The 25,443-nt window shown below is 37.8% G+C and overlaps 2 protein-coding genes across 3 annotated transcripts in view; both read left to right on the forward strand.

The window, feature by feature from the left end:
* Positions 1-15,575, forward strand: part of abca12 (ATP-binding cassette, sub-family A (ABC1), member 12) — a 67,098-nt gene extending 51,523 nt beyond the window's left edge. Inside the window, exons 59-71 of the mRNA XM_008403885.2 lie at positions 691-868; positions 964-1,079; positions 4,067-4,229; positions 4,327-4,580; positions 4,829-5,033; positions 5,560-5,669; positions 5,897-6,047; positions 10,415-10,549; positions 11,487-11,590; positions 11,848-11,940; positions 12,061-12,166; positions 14,275-14,412; positions 14,908-15,575. Of these exons, the coding sequence (XP_008402107.2) occupies positions 691-868; positions 964-1,079; positions 4,067-4,229; positions 4,327-4,580; positions 4,829-5,033; positions 5,560-5,669; positions 5,897-6,047; positions 10,415-10,549; positions 11,487-11,590; positions 11,848-11,940; positions 12,061-12,166; positions 14,275-14,412; positions 14,908-15,012 (1,858 nt within the window). The 3' untranslated portion in view covers positions 15,013-15,575. The remainder of the gene's footprint in view (positions 1-690; positions 869-963; positions 1,080-4,066; positions 4,230-4,326; positions 4,581-4,828; positions 5,034-5,559; positions 5,670-5,896; positions 6,048-10,414; positions 10,550-11,486; positions 11,591-11,847; positions 11,941-12,060; positions 12,167-14,274; positions 14,413-14,907) is intronic.
* Positions 15,576-18,390: 2,815 nt separating this feature from the next.
* bard1 (BRCA1 associated RING domain 1) overlaps positions 18,391-25,443 on the forward strand; it is a 28,742-nt gene continuing 21,689 nt past the window's right edge. The window contains exons 1-5 of one of the 2 annotated variants that reach the window (XM_017302353.2): positions 18,391-18,684; positions 20,026-20,082; positions 20,599-20,747; positions 22,344-23,398; positions 23,803-23,883. In XM_017302353.2, coding sequence (XP_017157842.1) covers positions 18,593-18,684; positions 20,026-20,082; positions 20,599-20,747; positions 22,344-23,398; positions 23,803-23,883 — 1,434 coding nt within the window. In that variant the 5' untranslated portion in view covers positions 18,391-18,592. The remainder of the gene's footprint in view (positions 18,685-20,025; positions 20,083-20,598; positions 20,748-22,343; positions 23,399-23,802; positions 23,884-25,443) is intronic. The other variant, XM_008403882.3, reaches the window with a different exon arrangement.

A 25,443-nucleotide genomic window follows, 5' to 3' on the forward strand; every position in this document is an offset into this window, starting at 1 on the left:
CTGCCCTGAAAACACCCACCACATGTCCCTCTCTGCTGTTCTCTCACCCTCACTCTTGGTCACTCTGGCAGAATTATCCACATCCTCCTCACAGCCTTGTGCAAGACATTCAGTCTAATCTGTGGTGTTTTAGCCATGCTAGAGCAGAGTACTAAATGTAGCTTAACAGTTTTCAGTGGAGAAATGAACAGCTGCTGACTGTGGGCTTCAAATAATTTGACCATCAAAAATTGAACATAGCTTCAACAAGGTTTTGATGGGCGAATCAGAACAGCCTCCACAACAGCAATGAAGCTGTCTTAATTGTTTTTTTGTTTTTTTCTTTTTTTTCTTTTGGTGCCATCTTGTTATAAGTGAGGAACATTCATCTTTTTCTACAAAGAATTACTTATTAATGAGATTCCATTTATTGCTAGCCACTTCAATTGTTCAAATTAGTCGGATCTCAACAGGGGTCGCTAATGATCGTTGGATGCAAAGCTTAAAAATGGGCCACCCTTTTCAAGCAATTTTCAAAGAATTCTGGCACATCTCAGTAGATTGCTTCATTTGTCTTCACTGCAGTCCACACCAATCAAAGCAAGCTGCAATATCTTCTTCAAGAATATTTCTGATTAATGATACTTCAAGAAGTATGAGCAAAACTTAATCCAATCGTCTGAATGATTTTTTTTTTTCTTTCCCCCACAGTGTCGAGGGAATGCTTCATATCATGGTGGCCTTGTGTGTACTGACAGGATTTTCAATTGCATCAGCCAGCTTTGCCATCTACGAAGTCAGTGAGCACCACAGTGGCTCCAAGAGGCTCCAGCACATTGCCGGCATCAGCGAGCCCTTCTACTGGACTGTGAACTTCTTTTATGACATGGTATGTCTTGTATTGAGGCGGCATACCGAAAGGAACATTGCAGTACCTGACTTAATCGTGTAAATAATTGCTCATATGTTTTTGCGGCCCCACAGGTCATTTATTTGATCCCAGTGACACTGACCATCTGTGTGATTGCTGCCTTCCAAATTCCTGCCTTTACGGATCGACAAAATTTGGGTGCCATCAGCCTGCTTTTTGTGCTCTTTGGGTTAGTATTTTTGGAAAAGGTTTAGAAATTACTCTTTTTTTTTTTTTTTTTGCTATCATTTGTGGTTGCACTTTTCACCTCAAGTGTACAGTATGTGATAAGAAATTAGGCTATTATTATATTGTTCCAACATTTATAGGAATCATTCAGTTAAAGCCAGAACACACACTACAATAGCTGTCAATTCTGTTGTTAAAAAAAATCTATAATTTCTGTAATTTTGTCGGCTTTGATTATTATAAAGCTATGTTGTTTTTACTAATCTGTAACCTTTGGAGACATTACATCAAAAGCATCAAACGGCCTAAGAAATTTGTAATGTGACTAAAATCATTTTTAGATTGGAAAACTATGGAGACTTTACTTTTTTTTTTAAATCTAAAAGTTATATAATTTTATTTTTATCACATCAAAGTAGTACACTCAGTAACTCCTTACCCATTCTTCCTATCATCTTAATCTTATTCTGAATAATCTACTTCTAATTTAGGATTGTATTAACATCGTCTTCTTGGAGAACTTTTGTAGATGATTACCAAATTGTAGCTAATTTAAAAACAACAACAACAACAAAAAAGGTTTGAGCAGCTCCATCCTGCTGGATGCAATTTTTTGCTCAGTCAGCTTTTAGCAGGGACCTTAAAATTGAAAAACTACAAACGTCATTCATATCTTAAAAGAAGATGATCTGGTTATATAACAAATAACTATACTGTGTGACTCAAGAACTAGTCTCTGTTGTAGCAATTAACCCTTTGTGGTGTAGATCATCACATTACATTGAAAAAGTATTCAGCCTCTTGAACTTGAGTTTTCTTTTGATGACAAGCATCAATACATTTTTATTGGGATTTTATGTGATAAACCAACACAAAGTCCAAAACTATGTAAAGCAAAATATGCTATTTATTTTTTTCTGCTTACAGAAGAACATTTTAAACTAGTTCCCATGTGTTATGCCCCTTAAGACAATGACTTGTTGAACCATCTCTTTTTGAGATTACAAGTTGTCTTCAATTCAATTCAATTTGTTTTTAGAGTATCTCTATACCGGTTTTCTGCATCTGTATGGCTTAAACTCTGATTATATAAAAACCCCATGTCACCATTTCTTGTCACCTTTGATGAAAGTTATTCTTAGATCTGGGCTTTCAGTAGGCTTTTCTAACTCATGAATATGCTGTGATCTAAACACTGAAGCTCTGATTTTATGCTTAAGGACGTTGTCCTGTTGGAAAGTGAGCTTCCCCTCAAGGCTTTTACAGCCCCTAACAGCTTTTCTTCCAATGTTGCTCTGGATTTAGCTTTACTTAGTTTCCCACCCTGACTAGAGAAAAGCATCCCCACAATATAATACTACAACTATGAGGGAAGTGCTGGTCCAGAGTGATTTTTCAAAAATTTTATATCTTGAGGTTTGTGATTTCAACAAGTTAAATGCCGGGGAAGTACATACAGGGTCCGTCTTACAGGGCATTTATTAGAGGCGGTTTAACCAACTAGTCATTTTATCTTGAACTGAAGGAAACTGTAAGTTGCAACGCTAAAATAGTCACAATATGATAATTTCCTACTTTGTTATTGGGAGGGTTTTACGCAAGAAATCCTGTTGGATTTTTGTGAATTCATCCTCCCAAGCCCCAAACTCTAAAGGTAGAATTTAAAGTCTATAAAATCCTAGGCAAAATAAATCCACAGATGTATTTTTTGACTGGAAGGGTACATATTGCTTTATTGTGTAAGGCCCAGGGGCTTCTGACTAAGCATCAGTGTGTAACAAGATGTCAGCACGAAGCTTCTGGCTGCCTGTAGAATATTATCAATATGAAGACTGAAATCTTGTTGGCAAACAGTGAAACTTTGAATCAATCAAAAATCCAATGTTTCTTACAGAGGATTTTCCTAAGCCTTGTGATCATTCAACTGCTCCTGCATTTACAACAGCCTTTTCTCGCATATGCACTGGGATTTCTAATCTCTAATGGGTGTTACTTTGTTTGCTGCGAGGTTAAATTCACAGCACAGACCAGACGGAGGCTGCTGCTGTCAAACGTAAAGACAGCTATATTTTTTTTATTTTTTTTTTACTTTCTAATTTCTTTTGACAACAGATGGCATTAGCACTGAAAGGCTGTTATAAAATCCCTCCCAACATGGTCATTCCATAGACAGACAGAAAGAGGTCTAAGTAATAAATAGACCCTAATACAGTGACGGATGAATCTCAAGTTTTAAAATCCTTCTGATAAAGATATTCAGATTTTTCAAACCAATAGTGTGTTATGTTTTCTTTATCTGTACCGGAAGACTCCATTATATCATTCACCAACTGTAGTGGAAATTTAGACCCCTGTGTTGGCCGTTGTTGTTCCCAGGCCTCATACTGAGTCCTATATCATCGTAGGCAGAGTCAGCACTCTGCTTCTCATTTATCAGACAGATGTCTCCCTCCCAAGCAATGAGTAATCGCACTGCTCCATCTGTCAGGCTGCACCCACCTGGTCTGGTGTGCAGCCTTCTTGCTTCTGTTCCTTGTCATGGCTTGGCACCCACAGTCTGCCTACCAAGCACCTTTTTTTTGGACATGGCACACAGATGCTTTATCTCTGTCTAGCTGTGTGTCTCTTTCAATTCCTTCCCTCCTCTTTTTTATTTTTCATTTCTCTCTTTGTTTCACTTTTTTTTCTGTTCCTCACTAACCCCTTCCCCACCAATCAGACGAAGTAGGAGATTATGTGAGAGAAAAAGGAAAGGAGATGTTCCTCCACCTGGAGAATAAAGAAAGAAGTAATTTATCCTTGTCTGTTTTGGCATCAAGACTGAATGTTTACTCTCCTTGTGGTGTGGTATTTTCCACTTTGCTTTTTTCAATATTCTTCTGTGCCTGCTTTCATCAAGCTCAAATCGACTGTTTGGTCTGTTTAGAGACCCTCGTTTAAAGTTTTTTCTGGAGGTTTTAAAATATTCTTCCTTTGCCAAACTCTCAGGTTTGCCACATTCCCATGGATGTATCTGCTAGCGGGTATCTTCAAAGATGTGGAAAAGGCCTTCATCACCTATGTGTGCATCAACCTCTTCATCAGCATCAACACCATCATCACCACCTCCATTTTGTACTTTTTAGGACAAATATCAATGCACAGCAAGGAGGTAACCAGCATACTTCAAGAGCACCAAGAGCAAAACATTAAGTTCAAAAACAAGATCTTTTAAGCTTAGTTTTTTTTTATTTCTTTCATCCTAACAGATCATCCAGGAGATCCTGAGGAAGCTGAGCAACGCATTCCTCATCTTCCCCCAGTTCAGCTTTGGGAACGGACTGATGCTGCTGGCCAGGTCGAACATCGAGGTCCAGATTCTCAGCGGCTACGGCATTGATGCCTACAAGAGTCCATTCTCCTCAGAAAGCTTGGGCTGGATGTTCATCTCTTCCCTCATCCAAGGATGTGTCTTCTTCACTCTGCGCCTCTTGCTGAACAGGACCCTCATACGTAAAGTCAGGTAAGGTGCCAGATGTTAAAATGATTTTTTTTTTCATTTTTTGTCCTTAAAAAAAATCACTAAGTCAGTGTGCCCTCTTTTTAACCCTTTAAACCAATACAACATGTACAGAATGTTGTTTCAAGGTCTGTTTTTTCAGTCTTCTTGCTGTCATGAGGTTGGATATACAGCAGGTGCAGCAAAGTGTGGCTCAGTGGGTAGAGCAGTGTGTCAGAAGATGGTGGGTTCAGTACCTCTTTTTTTTGTAGGCATCTAATTCTGGGGAGAAAGACACTGCCTCAGTCTGAGCTTGAAGAGGAGGATGAGGATGTGGCAACGGAGAATCTTCGGGTGGCCAGTGGAGCAGCCAGATCAGACCTTCTGCAGATCAACCAGCTCACCAAGGTCTACCAACATTTCAGTAAGAAGGTTCCTGCTGTCAAGAAGCTGTCTGTGGGCATCCCTGCTGGAGAGGTAAGAACTCACAAACAAAAACACAAATTAGTAATACAATGGCGTCTGATTAAAGGCTGTGTGACAGTGAAGTGGTCATTGTTTCCCTAATTACCAACCTGTGGCAGAAACAAATCTCTGTAATTATCCAAACAAAGCAGAGTCCAAATAATGTCTAAATTATGCTGTTTTCTGAAGAGTTTAGCTCTTGTACAGCTCTCCATGAGAGATTTAAACCTAATTCAGTTTTTGTAATTATTGCTATTATTATATAATCAAATACTAATAACATAGTAAACCCAAGAATCCATATTTTGTGATGCTGTTGACTGCTTTTACAAAGTTATTGCCCAAACTGGCATTTATTATCAGATCTTTTAGAGGTTAAATTATTTCTCAATATCTTTTTGTTTATTTGTTTTAAACCACTAACTTTGTTTTTGCTACATTGTTGTAGACTGAAGCTCTGAAAACTTGCATGAACATCGATGTAATCTTACTGCTTTCTAAATAAGTCGAGTTATTAAGTTAAGTCTTTGCCTTTCAGTGCTTTGGCCTCCTGGGAGTGAACGGGGCAGGAAAAACAACCACCTTCAAGATGCTGACTGGAGACGTGAGCCCCACTGACGGCTCCGCACAGATCAGGGACAGGAATGGGTAAGCTGTACAACGATTAGCTTATACACAAAACTTTTCAAATTTTCTTTTGTGTAGTGTTGAAGGAAATAGGTAAATGTTTGTAGCGTAGCTTTTACATTTTTTTTTTTTTTTTTTGAGGATACAGATATATTTCAGATGCTTACATGACAATCTAAAGTTATTAAGTATGTCTCGGAGAGAAAATAATATTTGATGCCATTTAAAAATATTTTTCTTGCCCCCAGGCGCTTGGTGGACATCATGGACTGCCGTGGCCAGGGAATTAACATCGGCTACTGTCCCCAGGTGGATGCACTCGACGAGCTGCTCACTGGAGAAGAACATCTGTACTTCTATGCTCGCATTCGTGGCATCTCAAAGAGAGAGATAGCTGGGGTAAGCAAGAGCTGTCTTTCAAAGCTTTGGGTAGTGACAACATCATATGCAAAACGACACAGGATCTGATACATATTCCAAGGTGCACTCTCAGTGCAGCACTGGAAGCTGTTGCTTCCATGCATACCTAATCAGAGCGTATGATGTGTGCTGAAAGCCTTACAGTGCGGAGCGAAATGGAAAAGCTATTGTCATCTTGGCTCGGCGTCCAAACTTCAGAATTGAGGACTGAAGTTTTCATCAAGCAGACGTGCTTTTTGCATCTCTGCAAATTTGTGTTTAAATGATACATTAATGGTGGTAGGATCTTATTAGATGTGTCACTTTATCCCCATTCTTCTCATTTATCTTTGAGAGAACTAATCAATCTTGCTTCTGTGGTAATTACTCAGCGTGCCTGTCTGTCACTGCTGCCAACATGAGAGAAATTAGCAGAGGAACAAAAGAAAATGGAGTTTGGAGGGAGCTTTGAAAACATTTTGCATATAGAGCAAGCAATCTTTGTCTTTCTGACAACCTGTATGTTCTTTGCTTTTGTGCTAATCTTGTGTTTTTCCCTGATCAGCTCCCGACATGACGGATGCATTGCTAGATCCCAAGGCAGTGCACTTTCATGCATAAAATTAAGCAGTCATGGATCAATAATCATAGATTAATTATTTTATATTTCTGGTCCTTTCCTCTTCTAATTTTCGGCACTCCGAAGCCAATTCAACATAACTTCCTTTTGGAATATTTTTCTTTTAAAATTCAGATTTTTCTTTTCTTTTCTGTAGGCACTATGTGTATTCCTGTGATTATCACACTCGATAGACTTACCATAAACCTTTTAGTTCAGTGCAGTAATATGCTCTATATCATCACACTTTGTGTAAGCTAAAGCGTATTTATTTAACAAATTTATATTCAGATTATGAAACAAATAAGGAAAATAAATTGTTGTGACATAAATCTCTTACCATGCTGTAAATTAAAATACTCAAAGAATATAACATATAACATGCTTATCACAATAAAACAACATAGGAAAAACTCTGGTGCCTACACAACAAAGTCTGCAGAGTTAAATCAACACTATGCCAAGTCTATATGATCCTTACCAGAATAGGTGTTAGTTTAACTCTTTTCAGAGTTATTTCAACAAGACATTAAGTCATGTTAACACTTGAAAAAGTTTGAACTACTCAAAGTATTTTTGAAATAACTCTGTAAGAGTTAAATTAACACCAATTCTGATAAGGACCATATAGACTCGGCATAGTGTTGATTTAACTTTGCAGAATTCGTTGTGTACCTCCAGCAGTTAAGTAATTTGCTCATGATAAAAAAAAAATTTAAAAAAATAATTTTTTGTGTAAATACATTGACACTAGTATTTTTACCAGATGTTATCATTTAATGAAAATCACATACTACGACATGCTTATCTGGTACAGTCCCATAATAAAATATGACTTAAAATCTGTTTCCTTTAGGGACTAAGTAAGATGATTAAATATTTTCAATGATCTGAACCAATATCCCCTCAGATTAAATTACTCAGGTGTTTAGATAATATAATCTTTGCATCATTTGATTAATACAGAAATTGAATAAGTGTATTTATTACCACTGCATTTACAGTAGATACACTTTGTAATTGTGAGGCTTATCTCCATGGAAATACCAAAATACAGCTGAAAATCTGTGCCACTTAACTGAAGGGGTTTGTGAGTTCAGTGTAAATAAGCACGGTCATCCAGTCAGGTTAAAAGAGAGATTCAATCAGTCATGTTTCATGACTCATGCTTTCCTAACTCATTAATCTTTTTATAGCCCACCTCACTGACCACACAGAATAAGCACATCTTTGTGTGACCTCACCATCATTTCATTAGTACAGAGAACAAAGCAATAAATCTCTAAAAGCTAACATTGATCTAGCTGAGGTTGACTGAGGTGACGTTCTGGGATGATGTCATAGCTCAAAGCTAAAAGAGGCCAAAAAGTTGTCTTCGCATACAACGTAAGATATGTTTATCGCTTTTTTGACTTTTGGTAGTCTGCTAAAACGTGCTATCATTTCTCACAAGTACTGACAGCTGGCGCGGCAGTTGTCATGACAAATCTGGATTACACGCCGAAAAAAAAAAAAAAATCTGCCTCCCTTTCTCTTCCTGCGCTCCATTTTCCACAGAAACTAAAAAACATTGATTGTCTCTGACACACTCAGTCATGTTATCAACAGAACCAGAGACAACATCAGCAAGTATACTCAGACACACAGACACACGGAGAGACAATGAAGCGCAGAAATAGACGTCTGACACTAATCACTGTCGCCGCTGTTGTCGCAAGCCCTTCGCCTTCATCTGATCAGGCTAATGACAACAATGGTTGTAATAGCCACATCGGCAGTGTCAGCCTAATTCACCAAGATGAAGTTATATATAGAATTTCTCTTGATGATGTCTCCTGCTGACAGTCCCCTTGCTGTGGATAATGAGACAAACCTTAATGGGGTCATTTCACATTGACATGGTTTTGTCGGCTTAATGAGTTGTTACATCAAAGGTGCTGGAGAGTGGCTTTTATGAGAGAACATGAAAACACAACAAATTTTGATCTGATCCTGGCAGGAATGTAATAAGCTGCAGCTACTAGTCATCCAGACTCGGTAGATGAATACTGAGTAGTTTTCGCAACTACTTAATTTTGTAGACATTGTTCAACTACCTGGGCCAGTGAACCAAACAGAGGGGGGGGAAAAAACAAGAGTTACAGCTGAAATCCTCTTACAAAGGAAAAGTAGAAAAGCTAAGCCAACTGAGGTATCTATTGCATTAGCTTGCTCTATTGATCTGCTTTCCCAACTCTCCAGCTGGTGAGGAAATGACCATAGTTTAATTGGAAATGACCTCAAGCTTTTTTTTTTTAAAGCACACTGGTATCGGAGCTCACAGTTTCATGCGATTGATAAAAGGAAAACAGTGGAGATATTTTTTTAAGCGCCTCTAATCGTTAGGTATCATTCTGCTTTGTTGACTTGTTCCTTTGCAAAAAAGAATTTACTGACATGCACCAAATGGATTTTCCTGCATCGGTTCCTGCTGCCTTAGGACTGCTGCCAGTTTTTGATAGAGTAAAGTCACCATGTAATGTCATCATTGTAGTGCAAACAATATTAAATATGCATGCGAGCAGAGCTGATAGACACCTTGTGTAATTTACTGTGTTGCTGTAGTGGACAGAATAGGAGAAAGCAATTACTGTAAGACCATTAATATCATGTTCCCAGTGAGGGGCAGGCCACTGTTTGCTCTTTGTCCTTGTAAATCCACATTTCCCTGCTGAGTATACGCTCAAAGCAGTGGTGGCTTTTTGGACCTCCGCTGAGAGCGTCCATTTGGTGGATTAAATGGGTACGAAATCAACTTTCAGGCTGTTGGTTTAGATCTGCTTTAGTTAACAATTGAATGGCTTTTGGTTTTCCATGTTGGAAATACCATACAGCTACAACCAGAAGTTTACATACACCCAACACGTACATTTTCCAGGGAGGAATGATTTTGCCAGTTGATTTATTTCTTTATTTTTTTAAACAATGTGACCTTTTTTTGTAGACGTTTTCATCCAGACAGTGTTAAAATGATTCATAAAGGCTCAAATATATACTTCCAGATGAATGTCTCTCAGCAAGTAGCAGAGAAACTGCACACACACACACACACACTTTTTATAGCCATCAACAAGATTCTGGTGTACTATTTGGCAGGATGTTTGTCCATTATTTTTTTTATCATAAATACTAGAGCTTGTTTGAATTGATTAGTCTCCTGGCATGGAGCCGATTTTAAAGTATTTTCAGCAAACTTTCAACAGATCTGGAGTTGGAAGACTAAGGAAGCCTTTTAGAAAAATTGTTGATTTGAGTTTTGAGTTTGAGGTTCTAATTAGGTTGCAACTCTTATATATGTGTCTCTCTCACATGTTTTGTGCTCAGACAAGACGAAGATTGAGCTATTTTGTCGTTACAACAAATCCAATGTTTGGATGAGTTAAGGGAAGGATTCCAAAACCAACTTTCGAGCTTGGTGGGGTAAGACGTTATCATGCTAAGTGGCAAAAAAGGTATCTGTATTAAATTCAAACATGAGCACTCAGTTATTTTTCTAAAAATCTTTGAAGTTGCCAATGAAGAGCATGTGTAGACCACTGGCAAGACTTTTACTTGTAAATGTAACTTTCAGTTCTATAAATAATCAGTCACTTTTGAGTTTGAAATGTTACAGGGACAAAGAATTATGATGTTGAAGGGGACAAACCTATGGTACTAGTTATCCTGATCATCCCTCGTTTAATCCCCTGCATGCTTCCTTCCCTTATAGGTGGTGAACTACCTTCTGAAGAGGCTAGAGCTGAATTACTACAAAGACATCATCACAGATGGATACAGCTGTGGAACCCGCAGAAAGCTCTCCACTGCTCTTGCGCTCATCGGACATCCACAAATCCTGCTACTGGTAAGGAGGATGCACCTGTCTATACAAGCCCACCTGGCTAATTATTTTCCTCAATGGTCACCAGAATGATAATATCAACCTAGTTGATTATAGATGTTTTTAATGGTCCTTGAAGTAAATTTGATGTTTGCACATTGCATTTGTCATGATCCCTTAGATTATTATGAAATTATTCTTTCAGTCTCTGCATATCTTTCTTGGCTTTAGCATAAGTAAATCAAAATTTTGTAAACTCCTCCTGGTGCTCTGTCACAATCCAGTTATTGTTCTGCAATTTTTGTCAAGTTTTGTAAAGACTCCTCCATACCGATATTAGCCTGATTCTGATTTACAAACTATGATACCAGAAGATGTAACACAAGATAAAATCTACTGTAAAACATGGACTTTTTATGGTTTTAAAACTAAAACAAAATGATTGTAGAATTAGCATTTAAGCTGTCTTTGCTGTTTTATGTACGCGATTAGCATTGTGAAAACAACAATTTCCTTATAACTTACTTCTGAAATTTCAAAAAGGTTCCCAATGCTCCATCATGTTTCATAATAAACAGATGCTCAAAATGATCAAACTGAGCAACTTTGATGTACTTTGCTCAGGCTTATTGTTTTCTGCTGAAAGTCTTATTGTCTCCAACCTTGAAGGAATTACATGTCTTGATCTCTTAGAGAATATAGCTCTTTTTTTTAAAATAGCGTTTTAAATCTTTACCTTTTCAATGCCGTGCTGATGCATTCTGAGGGAAACCTTAGTAATATTTTATTCACACTGCATTCATTTTAATGCACTGTGTTGTGGTAACACAGCATTGTTACCACAACATGGTGGTGATTAAAGCAGTGGGTTCATCGATAGGATAAAGGTGAAGTTTCACTGCATCACTAATACTAATATCAATGCACTCCTCTTCTTCACTGACTCATTTCATCTTCCCAGGATGAGCCAAGCTCTGGCATGGATCCACGCACCAAGCGTCATCTATGGAAGATCATCTCAGAGGAAGTGAGGGGCAAATGTGCAGTGGTTCTAACCTCTCACAGGTAAGAAGTAAATTCTAATTTCAGCTGACTAACATCTATACTTTGCCTTTTTATTAGTAGGAGTAAAGATTAAAAAAAATAAAATAAATCAAAGTGGACAAACAAGTTGGATAGCAGTGTAGCACCATATGTTTTGTGTTTTTCCTCTCTTTCCTAGTGTTTTGCAAATGAAATAATAACATTTAAGTCTAATTTTTCTAAGTTTGAATGGTCCTTGCATGACCTTTTATCTTTCTCCCCTTGTCTCCGGATCTCAGCATGGAGGAGTGTGAGGCTCTCTGCAGCCGTCTTGCCATCATGGTGAAAGGTCAGTTCCGATGCCTGGGCTCCCTGCAGCACATCAAGAACAGGTTAGTGACCTCTACTCATCCTTCAACACACCTCCGCTCTCTTCCTCACCCACACGTCTGCCTCAGATATGTAATAACAGTTTAATGTTTGTAAAAAAAATAAAAAAATCTTTTGTGCAGGTTTGGCAGCGGGTTCACTGTGAAGATGTACTTGTCCAAGCCTTCGTGCGACGCAGAGGAAATCACTGCTTTCATGCAGCGCAAGTTCCCCACCACGTTTCTCAAGGTGAGCTTTGTCAAGTCATCAAAGGAGTCAAAAGTACTTAACAGAGTTGAGGTGAAAGACTGTAGCACGCTCTAATAAATGTGGCGAGACATTTGTTTGTTTGTTGTAAAGAAAAATAGTAGATCTAACACGATTATGAAATAAAGTAGAGTCTTTTAAGTCAATGTGTTCCTCTCCCTTGTTAACATATTGAAGAGACATTTTAACTTAAAATTTTAGCAGCTTAAAGGTCTGGTGAAATTGTGCAGTTTTTTGCTGTTTAATTATGTAGATAGTTGTATTAAAAATATTGTCTAATCTTACAGGACTGAATCAGTGATATGTATATTTTTGGACAACTTCATAATACTATTTTTGTGACATATTTATACAAACAAATTGCACCTAATGTTCTAAAACATATTTTATTACAATATTTAATTTCTATAAAAGCAAACTTTTATTTCTGTTTCACATAAAAATCTATGAAAGCATTAATTGGAAATTATGTTGCCAGGAAAAAATAAAAAATAAAAAGTTCTGTTACCCTTCCAAGTCCATTACAGTCCTAAGCTAAAACAGTATTATAAAATAAAATAAAAAAAAAACAAAAATTGTGCTTTAGTCTTTCCTCAGTCAGAGGTTACTTGTGTTAATGCAAAATAATTCTGAACATAACTTCTGATTTGGATGAAACTTCATTTGTTTGTGAAATTAATTGAAATCTATCAACCATAAACTTACCATAACCCAGCATTATAAACACAGACAGAAGAGGAGTTAAAATATTGCCAAGTAATGTCTGACAGTGTCACTGTAATTACATGGCACAGTCGCTGTGTATAGCCGGCGGCAGTAAATCTTTTTTTTTTCCTCTCTCTCTACTATTCTGACAACTTCATTCTGACATTCTACTTTGTTTAGTGTGAAAAACTAAGTGTCAACAAGCTGTTGCATAAACATGGATGTGGGTTTAGATGTAATTCTTCCTGTTTGTGTTAAAAACTTTTTTTTAAATCCTGAAGGACATTCATAACTCCTTAGCTTCTAAATGCTTTCCAACCGTTGAAAATTTGTGTTTTCACATTCTAAACATATTCCAAACAGAATGATAGGTTCAGAAGGTTGCCGCATCTTTAATTACATGCAGCCCTAAAACACTATTAGCATTACTATATTGATCAGTAAAACTTATATGGTCTTAAATTGATTATTTTCCCATCTTCATTCAGTTTAAACCCAGATTAGCTGGCCCCTGATGCTGAAGCTAATGCCCAGTTTGAGAGGGGCCAAGATCCAATCAGACAAATTAGTGGTTTATGCAAATGCTGTTTTTTTGAAGCTTCAAATCACTAAGTTTGCATTTAGTGGTTATTAAAACCACAAGCCAGTGACTATTAAACATGAGATGGAACTTGGAGGCAATGCACCACCAGTGATGTTCTTGAGTGAAACACTTACTGAGAACGTAACCCTTAGAAGGTGTCGGGTTAAATCAGCTACCTGACAGAATGTAAATATATAGTTATTTTGAACATCTGTATTGTCTGCATTTCATTTTCTGTTCTCAGAATGTGTTTCAAACAGGAGGATCATTGATGGCGCACTCCCTCCAACTGCTATTTGCTGTTTAAAAAATGTATTGACTTACTCTGTAAAAAAACTATTCAACGCAAACGTGACAATGAAAAAAAAGTGCCTGTATAAGCCATTACAAAATCCTTAGGTGTTATACAGGCACCTTGGTCCATTAACCAGTATGCCTACTAGTTACCTTTGGAGGCAAACTAATGTGGATTCATTCTAAATGACAATGACACGACTATTTACAGCAGGCTTAAAAATAATTTGAGCTGTTTTTTAAGTGCTATTGGTCTGTTAAGTTTACTGATTTCCAAAAGTGTGAGATTTGTTTTGCTAAAAATCTAGAAATGTAAAATGCTCCAGGTTTGTTCTTGACATTCAGTTTGTATATAGCTTATTGTGGATTGGCTATCAAAGAATGTCGATTTTCTCCCGAAGCAAATATCTTTATGTCTAATGTTCAGTACACTACTTTTGGTTTCACTGGGAGTTTAATGTTTTCACCAACCTTAAACACAAACTCTGCTTTCTTTCTCAACGCACAGGACCAGCACTCTGCCATGGTGGAATACCACGTACCAAATGCTCCTGGTGGGGTTGCTGACATCTTCAGCCAGCTTGAGTCCAACAAGCATGCTCTGCGGATCAAACACTTCTCTGTGAGCCAGACCACACTGGATGAGGTGAGGAAAAAGAGACAGAACATAAACAGAGAGAGAAAGAGAGAGAGAGTGAGCGGGAAGGAAGTACTGTGTCACTTTGTGGTGTTGGGGAGATGGTGGCGGGGGACAGAAAAAAGGGACATGAGATGAGAGAAAGAACGGCCGGGTGGTAGGGGAAGCAGGGACAGAAGAAAGCTGAGTGGGAGGGAAAGACAGAGCATAGAAAGTTTAAAAGAGTCAGAGGAAAACTGACAGAGGGTATGCCTGAGGGAAAATAAATGGAATATGAGTTTGGAAGAGAATCCATGAGCTTTATATGCAGCCAAAGCTGATATTCTTCAACTACTCTAAACCCTTTGGGGCTCTGGGATTGGAAGACACCATAGATGGAAGAAAACGAGGGGGGTTGGGCTGTGAAGCTGACCAGACGATAAGCAAAATGTTACAGTTTTCCTCAGAAGAAATTATTACTTTTTACTTTGCCTTCCATCTTACATTGTTACTGAATCCCCACAGGTCTTCATCAATTTTGCCATGGGAAATATTGGCATGGAAACCATCCCAATTCACGGTGAAGACGACTTTGAAGACCTGGGTTCCATTAAGGCTGTTGAGACATAGAGCTGACTGGCTGGAATGAAGGTTCATTTACCCAATATAGACATATAAATACCTGTAGTATGTTCAAAGTATGATCAAAAGCAGGGTAAATGAAATTATCTTTACCAAATTATTACTTGCACAGATGAACAAATGAAGATAGATCGATCTTGTGTCTATTTACTGTTTTCTTTCCTAATTTGCTAGATTTTAATATTTATGAGATTTAATTGTTTTCTTTGTGGCTGGGCTACTGGAGCAAATTTTCAATATTCCTCAATTATTATCTTCAACTGACCATAATGCTGGTATGCTTTGATTGTGTCAAATGAATCTTACTCATCATCAAATTTTCAAATGTAAGTACATATTATTGTAAGTACTAGTTACAAGTGAAAAGAAAATACCTCTACTACAAACTCAATGTGCAGATTTGCTCTACTCCTTAACACGCCGCTCATTATTGGAGTGGCTGTAGTGAATACTAAATAGTCTCTCCTGCTCTTGGACCATCTAACCTTAATCTTGAATGTATTTACTTTTTGTAATCAAAATAAAACAATTTTTCAAGTGCTGTTGCAATACATGTGATGCATTTTCTTTTGATTCTACATTCTGATTCATCGCTTTTGATCCATATCATTATCATTCTATTATACTGTGTTGCTTAGGTGTGAGAGGCATACTGTCTTGTAAAATAAATAAATCCCTTTGAGGTATTTCACACTTAGTTAAGTTGCATCCACAAACTTGTCTGCATTTCATTTAAATTGATGATAGGCCAACAAAAAATAGTCCATGATTAAGAAGTGAAAAACTTTAATACGTTGTTTTACAAATAAGTCTGAAAAAGGGGACATGCGTATTTTAACACCCCTTAACTGTGACACCCTGAATAAAGTCAATTACTTTAGGACTTGCGTAATTAGTATCGTTTACACCTGTTATTTCACTTTAAGGTTTCTCAAGTGTTAGTTGAAGGCTGTATAGATTTATTAGAGCACATTAGTTACCAAACGGCATCATTAAGACCAAGGAGCTCTCTTAGCATAATGTTGTGGAGAAAATAAAGATAGGGTTAGGTTATAAGAAAAATAATATTCCCACCTTTGAACAGCTCACTGTTCACTCCATCATTCCTTTATGATATGTTTTATTTCTACTAATGGAGTACAACAGCAAACCTAAAACGAGATGGCTGTCAAATGTTGGCTGGGCAAGGAAGCCATCAGTCACAGAAGCAGCCAAGAGGTCCATTGTAATTCTGAAAGAGTTGGAAAGATTCACAGATCAGGTGGGAGAACCTGACGACAAGACCAGTATTTGCCCTGCGATCCCCAAATCTGTCCTTGATGAAAACCTTGGAAGAAGAAAGCCATACAAAGCCCTATTTGCTTTTGTATGCGTTTGCAAGGCACTGTGCAATAAAGTTCTGTCACCTGGTAGAAAAAACTTAGTGAAGACCAGGATTGCACTGTAAATCCATTTAGCTTGGATCCATTTTAGCTAAACAACAACGAAATGTTAGCACACAAACAAACATCTTAAAAACTAAGAATGAAGCTAGGTATCAGAGAAAGGATGGTACTTTTTTCACACTGTTTGTGTTCTCTTTATATGTATGCACAGAAATGTTTCCACTGACCTTTGCAATATATTGCTCTTGGTCATGAGCACTGATTGTTTACAACCCTGTGTTCCACATACTGTGAATATAAACAGAAAGCACTGCGATGATAAAAACTAGACCCAGTACCTGGAAAGCAGCAGATCTAAAATGTACAAATGCTCACACTCATTATTAAGGGCTGCTGTTGTAATAGACCCAATGTAACATTGTTTTTTGTTTTTTTTTGCATCCTTTTGCAAAAACAGCAAAAAGTTTCCTTGGAAAATGTGTCATCTGGATGGCAGCACATATTACCCCAGTTCATATATTGCTCTGCATCACTGGTATATTCAGAAATAGAAAGTCACCTATACTTCATATAGTTATACATCCACATACAATTGCGAATAAAGGCTTATGAGCTGTGTCCTGATGAAAAACTCTATTCCATCACATTTAACCAAGAGAACAAAAAGCAGATGTACAATACAATATGTATTCACGGTCTGATTTGTTAAACTCTGGGGACATTTTTTTTTTTTTTTTACCTTGCCTTCGTCTATCTTATTTCAGTGCAGGCTCAAAAATTGCAGTGCTGCTTTCAGATCTTGAATCAATTGGATTCAGCAAAAAAAAAAAAAGTGTTCACCCACAGTCGTTTTTAAAAGGGATTCGACTGAGCCCATGCAATTATTTCCACCATAGCGTGTGCCTGGCTTTGCTGCAGTGCTGAAGGCTTGATGATGACAAATAATCTATAAACCTTCAAGTCTTTGCTTGCAAATAGATATTTAACATCTTGAAATGTAATCTTTGTGAATTGCTTAAGCTACTTTCAGACTTACTGGGATCTCAGAGGTTTTTACTTAGAACAATATATCTGAAAAGTGTTTAGTTGTTCAATATTTAATTTTTATCCAGCCAATTTTTTTGTAAATGGGATTGATTCGATTTTTTTTTTACATTACATACACAACACAATCCCTGTTGTTTAAATGCTTGTTTTCTACTTTGCAATAATAAACACAATGTGTTTAATTTATCTTTATAAAGTAATTTTATATTTTTGTTTACATTGTACGTCTACAAAAAAACTTTTTACTCTTACATATCACATGAATGGGAATTGGAATATTGAAATATTCTGATAATATATTCCAGGTTAGAATTTTATATCTTGGGCAAAAGAAATGGTGAACCAAGTTTATTTCTGCCATTAACTGCTGGTTTTGAATATGGGATTTGAAATGTACAATTTTCATTGGCTGTTTTACATTATAGTGTTCAAAATTACATTCTGCAATGAATTAAGCTATGTAGAATCACTAGTGAAAACAATGCATTGCACTGAGTTTACACACCACCGAGAATTGTTACTATTGTAGAATTTTTTTTAAAGGAATTTCTGAAAGTTATCAAAATATGTGGATTTTTCTTCTAGCAAAACTATGGTCTGGTCCATATGGTGATCTAAGCTCCACCAGCTGAAGAGGCCTGTGCATGCATAGGTGGCTAACTGGTATTATTGAAATCAATATAATTATATCCGCTTGATGAAGCAGCTAATGATGCTGCAGTTCTGCAGGAAACATTGTCTGAACCTAATCGGAGCATTTAGTTTTATTACATCATAGGTCGTAACGATTTCAAATAATTATTTTTTAATTAATCAATTCCAGTCTGTGATGTAATCCGTCACGTGTCAAAGCTTGTGCAAGTTGAGAAATATCTTGCTGGCACCTTTAGCCTAAATAGTACGGAACTGTTGATTCACCTACATGTCTGTATTATCTCCAAACAGCAGGGAACGTCACCTAAGACGACATGCGCGTCTCAGTTGACGTCACGGCCCTTAAGTCACTTCCGTAAATAATTGGCGGGAGATGTAAAGAACCAGGAAGTAGTTTGTTTTTTAGAGGCAGGATTGGAGCAAACGAGTTCGACAACAAATCGGTAGTAGAAATATTCTCTTTTGTAAAAAAAAAAAAAAAAATGGATAATACCACACCGCTACAAACAGATGGCTGGAAGAACAGTAAAGAGGCGGTTGCAAACTTCCGTCGACTGTTGCTTTGCTCCAAATGGTAAGTTGGAGCGAATCCGAACCGTTTCTCTGCTTAGCGACGCAAAATGCAACGTAAACAGCTGTTTCACGATGTGTATACCTGCGAGGGGAATAAATATAACAGGATCAATCACGTCTAGCTTTAATACACGACGAGTCTTAACCACGTCATTTTAACCTGAATGTTTACACGCAACAGAAAAAGACAAAACCTCGAGTATAACTAGATGCGTTGACGTGGTTTCTCCCACCATAACATGGCATGGTGATGTATGAGTGTCTGACGCCATTGTGCATTTGTAATTACATTTATTGAGAATATTTTCATATCAGTATTCAAGATATTGAAGACTATTTTACCCCTGCTAAAATGCCAGCTTTTTATGATGTAAAAAAAAAATAAACCAAGGAAAAGTATTTCAGAACTGTTTTCAGCTTTAATTTGACTCATAGTCAAAAACAGATTTTTTTTTTTTTTGGGAAAAAATATAAATTATAAAGGTCAACTATTGCGGCTGTGTAAGTGTGCACATGCTCTTATAATTTCAAACCCACATTAGAGTATGGTGATGGCAGCATCATGCTTTGGGGGCTGTTTTTGTTCAGTTGGACGAAGGTATGAACAGTCAGTGTTGGTGCAAAAGTTTCAGACTCCTAAAAGAAAGATGAAGATGAAGAGGAACATCTTCCTGTGCCTTAACAACGACCCAGGTCATAATTCAACCGCAGTGTACTTAGGCAACCACATACTTTTACATTTTCCCTTAAAGAATTACGGCTTGTTCCTCAACATACTTGTACACGTTGGAGTCCCTGCTAAAGTAAAAAGCACTCTGCATTAATTTCTCTGGGTCTCAGTTTTTATGTCACTAAAAATCTGTCTTTTTAACAGGGCTGTGTAGACTTTTCACATCCACCATGCAGGAAAAAATAAACAAAGCTAAGCTTTATGTTGTGAGAACAATAATTCACAGTTGATGGTACACACTGCAGTCCAGGGATGAGGAAGCTGATGAATTTCAATAAACAATCCCCAGGCAAAATAAGCTTCAGAGAAATGGCGTGAGATGTTAGAAATGCATACGGGGGCAACATGCAACACCATGCAAAGTCCCTGCAAATGATTATGTGTGTTTTTAGTTTTCCTCGTGTGATTTTAGTGAAGGGTGGATTGTATCGAATCTAGTTTTTTTTTTTTTTTTTTTCTCCGTGATAAAGGGATTTAGGTTTTAATACTCTCAAAATGGTAAAGATCAAAAACCTAATTACCGCTCCACAGCATCTTGCATTGCAATTACTTTTTTTGTGTGGCAATGAGTTAAGCCGGCACAGACTAATAAATCCTTTCCCTGTTTCCCAGCTCAAATTTGATGGAGGAGCCGGTGTGTCTGGGGATGTGCGAGCATATGCTGTGCAGGTAATGTAACCTCACGGTGTTCTGCTGTGATATGCTTATTACGGGCAGGCGTTCACCGTGGCAGGAATTTTTATTTGCCGAACACAGGTGTAGCTAATAATGATAATGATTGCTTCGTTGCATTTAAGTGTGAGGCTGCCAAGATTGTGAATGCGTGGATGCTGGCTTACTGGCAGGGCACACTGGCATGCCTGAAAGGTATTTAAAAAGCAGTCTGCTTTTCCTGCTATGACACATGAAAATGGCCACAGTGGGAGTCGTCTTCTTCCTGCCTCAGGCGTGGAAAATTACTTAATTTATTCGGACTAATCTCTGCAGAGATTAAATGATGCCAATACTGAAAGTATAAGGTTTGACATGAATGAAGAAATCCCATGTGCTTAGATCCAAAGTTGGTGTGAACTACAAACCTTTCCTTTTTGAAACGACTAAGAGGGGGGGGATCAATAGATGCGCTGTATTTCTTTGTACTGAAATGCAAGCAGGACTCCATTCTAAGAAAGGCTTATTGCTCAGGTCTTGTGCTGGCCCCCGGGCAGGAGACGGCTGCGCGGTGTGTCTCAGCCCTGCGTGGGTGAAGGACATCCAAATCAACAGGCAGCTTAGCAGCACCATACAGCTCTTCAGTGACTTGGAGTCCCTGCTTAATCCCACGGAACAAGCAGGTAAAATGCATGCACAGCAACATGCTGGTTGGTCCAAATATTTTTTTATTTTCCACATCACATCACAGCAACAAGCTTCATTGTTTCTTAATGGGATTTTGTGTAATTAGCAAATATGAAGTGGTGCGTGATTCAAGTGGAGGGAGAAGCATTCATGTTTTCCAAAAATATTAGAAAAGTGTGAATGCAGAGTGCCTGGTTTTGAGGTGATCTGCACAATATATCAAATCACAATCACCATTGAAATATTAATGTTTGGTGTATCGTGGTTGCAAACGACTGTTAGGATGCAGTATTTGGTTGGATGTCATATTTAAAGGGACACATGCACCATCATTCTGCAAGCCATTAATGTACAGATTTGGAAAAAAATTGACACCACTGCAAAATTGTCAGTTTTCTGATTTTACTCTGTTTGAGTAAAATGAACATTGTTCTTTTATTCTATGAACTGCTGACGACATGTCTCCGAAATTCCAAGCAAAAATGTATAATTTATTTGCAGAAATTGAGAAATGGTCAAAATAACGAAAAAGATGCAGTGCTTTCAGACTTTAAATAATGCAAAGAAAACAAGTTCATATTTAAAAACGATACTCCTGTTTTAACTCAGAAAGAGTTCAGGAATCAATATTTGGTGGAATAACCACGAGGTTTTCAATGGGGGTTCAGTACGGTCGTCTCTTGTTTTTTTTTAATTTTATTCCAGAGCTGTATATATTCAGCCTATTGGACGGTTTTCAGTTGCCCTTAAATCACATTATGTGTAATTCTTCATAAACCTGAGATGCTAAGCCTCACATTCCACAGTGAAAAAATTGTATACAGTCAAATAATCAGGATAAAGTGGATAATTCATAATAATTACAACTTTATTCAGAAATAGTATTGCAGTTACATGTTTTCCTGGTATAGTATCGGCCATAGTGACTTTTCACTGCAGTTTCAAGGTTTTTGGGTATTTTGTCTCCTGGCTCTGTGCTAATTCCTCTAAGCAGAACATTTATTGTCTTGACTTTTAACACATGAGGATTCTTAGATCTAAACCATTCCACTGCAGCTCTGACTGTATTTAGAATTTCTGTTCTGTGCAAAGGGAAATATCCACCTGTCTAACAAGTTTTCTTCTGGGTATTCTTCTCTCTATCCATGCTCCCATCAGATCTGACCAGCTTTTCTGTTGCCGCTGAACCAATAAATCCCTGCAGCGTGATGCTGATGGATCATTTGCCTTCCACTTTAAAATGATGCGCTTCCTTTTTTTTTTTTTTTTTTGTACATCACATGAATTCCCAATAAAATTCTGGAATGATTGTGGCTGTTTTTATGAATACTATTGCAAAGCAGTGTAAATGTATTGTCAAATGTGTGAAAAAAGTTGAACGAAATGAAAAGTTGGTGTAATTGTCTTAATTTTTAAGTGCATAATAGAACGTTATCACACAGAGAAAAAGGCTTTCTGAAAACAATTCACTTTCAGAATTTGTAGCGAGCACTGTACAAGGATGGGATTGCTGTTTTGTTCTTATTAAAATGCATCACTTCTGCTTTTTTTTTTAATTAATTTATTTATTCTTTTCGTATATTTAATTTCAGACTCTGTTGCTGAGGTCAGTTCGCAGGCGGAGGCTGCAGTCCTCAAACACAAGAAGAACTTTAAGATCTGGTTCAGTCCTCGCAGTCGAAAGGTGCACTGCAAGGTCGAGAAGCCTTTAGAGGTCACTGCTCCAGACAGGAAGTCCTCTGAAGAACAGCCTGCTGCTCAGTCCAAAGTCCCCGCAGCTCAGTGCCGGGACCTTTCAGTGTTTAATTTCACTTCGTCCTCCCAAGACTCTTCGTCTTCACAAAATGAAAGTAACGTAAACAGTAAAGGAAAGAAAAGAACTAAGAAAACTGATACTACAAGGCAGGTTCAAGGGCGCACCAGTACCACACGTAGACAGACTAAAGAGAATTTGAAAAAGAAGAGGCTGGAGGCCATAAACCAGCAGTGGGGACTTACAGACCAACAGAATCCCTCATCTGGACCAGAGCCATCCTGTGCTGACGGAGCAAGAGGGTCACGTAAAAGGGTTTCTTTCTTAAGCCCTTCTGTCTCGACTGACGAGGCGCAGACTGAAGCCTCGCAGGTCCGTGAACTCAGTTTGACCAACCGCACAATAAACGAAAGTCTCTCGGGAGGCGAGATCAATGTGCTGAGTCACCACAGCCAGCATGGTCAGAGCACAGCCAGTCAGATGTCGTCAACAAACAACCCAAATCCAGATGACGGTTCCAAAACAGACACAAACGCGTCTCCCCAGGAGAGTCTCTCCAAAAGAAGCAAAACAGTGGAGAGAAACTGCTCCTTGGAAACAACGCCAAAAAGACAGAGGGTTTCTCCGGGCCCAAGGAGAAAATCACCTGGTGGAAAAGCCTCACCTTTCACTGAGCGTTTAACTTTAGCAAGCCCCGCAAGTGAAAAGAAAAAGAAGCGCCCGAGAGAAGGTAAACAGCGTAGTCCGTCTGTTGCAGCCCTCATGTCTTCAGACAGCCACAATAAACCCGTGTGCAGTCCTCGGTCATCTTTCGGCCGTTCAAGCCCTGGCAGCCCTGCAGTAATGAAGAGGAACCACAGAGGAGAGACCCCTCTACACCTTGCTGCAATAAAGGTGAAGACGTTTATTACCGATCACATTGCTAAAGCTAAATTGCGAGCAACTTTACCCAAGGAACTAGATTTCAAGTTAATCGTCTCCTAAGGAGATAAAAACGAAATGTAATGTGGCCTTTTTATGGTTTACTTATTCTTTCATAATGACTAACCCAATCCTTTCCAAATCCGTGCTCGGGTGATTGGACAGGCATGTTCTGCTGTTCAGTAATCCTCATGAACATGGCTGTAATCCCTCCCAGCATCGCTGACACGGGAATCAATGGCTCTCTGCGGAGGCTGATTGATAAACCTGGGATCTTTTTGTTCTCAGGCATCGGGCGTTGTTGTTTTCAAATGGGTTGACGTTACATTTTTGTGATTCTCACCTCAGGATTGTTGTTTACTATACGTACCCTGCAGGGAGATGTAGATTCTGTCAACGAACTTCTGGATCAGGGAGCCGACCCCAACCTGAAAGACAACGCCGGCTGGACACCACTGGTGAGTCTACATGCATCAATCTAAGCAACTGTAGAGATGGACGTGAAGAGATACACAAATAAACACAAAGGCCTGACTTCAGAAAACATGGACAAAAACCAGCAATCGTGAATAACATTATTTTGGGTAGATGAGTGAAATTAAATTATTTGGACAATAAAATAAGTGGACATTATTTGGCAAGAACAGAATAAAGGATTGTAGGAAAATCATGACTTTGTAGCAGCAGGACCAAGCCAGTTTATTATCCTTATCATGTGTAAATGGTTGAATCTATGATAATGAGCTGGTGTCCAGATTTAGTTCTCATCACAAAATACATTTCTTTTGTTTATGTTGTTCTTCAGTGTTGTTAAATTTGATCTGAAATATCCCTATGTTTGGAAAACAATCGAGTTTTCAATTAGGTGTCCTAATTTTTACATTTTACATGACTGTATTTGCATAAGTGTAAAACATTTGTACTGAATTTGCACCCATTTACCATGGGCATTTATCATGAAAAATGTCACTCTTATCATAAGATTTTTAATGTATCTTTATCATTGTAAGTTTCAATTATTTATGGTAAATAAGTAAAAAAAAAACTTACAATGCAATGTGCATTTTAGTAAATGAAGAAGCTGTTTTCAAATGCAAATATAAAAAAAAAATAAAAAATAAAAATTCTGGTGCTACAAATGCTTTGTCATGCAGTCACAACCATACAGTTACCAAAAATAAAACAAGAACTTTTTTTTTTTTTTTTACCATCTTTAATCTCATCATAATAGTAGCACAGAATACTGCAAAAAATTCTAAGTTCATATCGCTCAACCATACACACTGTTCTCCCGAGAAAAGTTGGCCGCACACGTTTCTGACAACAGCCTGGAACGACCAAAGCTTTAGCTTTTCTTATGACAAGAAGTCAGATTTTTTTCTGTTTGATAGTTGTAGCACAGGGGAATCTTGTCATTTTTATTCAGCACTAGATTTCATCTAATCCTTTACACTATTCATGTTAAGAGAGAGAATATTAAGCTCCAAACAAAAGGAAGCCTGAGTACAATTTTAACCGTCTTTTCTTGTGGAAATATATGTGAAGCACAGCTATTTTGCTGTGACTTTATCAGAGCGTTGTATCCTTGGTAAGATAATTACTGTAATCGCTGCAATTGTTTGACTATAAGGCTGACCTAAAAGGTGTGTGCTTTGTGCTTTTACACAGTTCTGCTTCAACAGGAAAAGTTGGAAGTGCTGTCACTTATTCCCTGGGTTATCATGCTTTTTTTTTTTTTGTCTTTGAGAACAAATGTCAGTGTTTGCCTCTGACTTTATTACATCCCTTAATGTGACTGCTAGCTCCCCTCAGACTTGTTCAATTTGAGCTCTGACAGTTTGCAGCTGATGTTTTGAAATGCTTACAATACAGCTTTGAGTTTGAAATATTATTTGACTGCTTGTATATTTCTTGGAAGTTATGTGAGCCTCTGCTCCCCGATGTGTCTTTTTCACTTCTCTAGTTTCAGCACCACTTTCATAACTCTGTTTTATTAGTCTTCTAAGATAATACAAGTG

Source organism: Poecilia reticulata, chromosome 2 (assembly GCF_904066995.2).
Source record: "Poecilia reticulata chromosome 2, P_reticulata-male-v2, whole genome shotgun sequence".
NCBI lineage: Eukaryota > Metazoa > Chordata > Actinopteri > Cyprinodontiformes > Poeciliidae > Poecilia > Poecilia reticulata.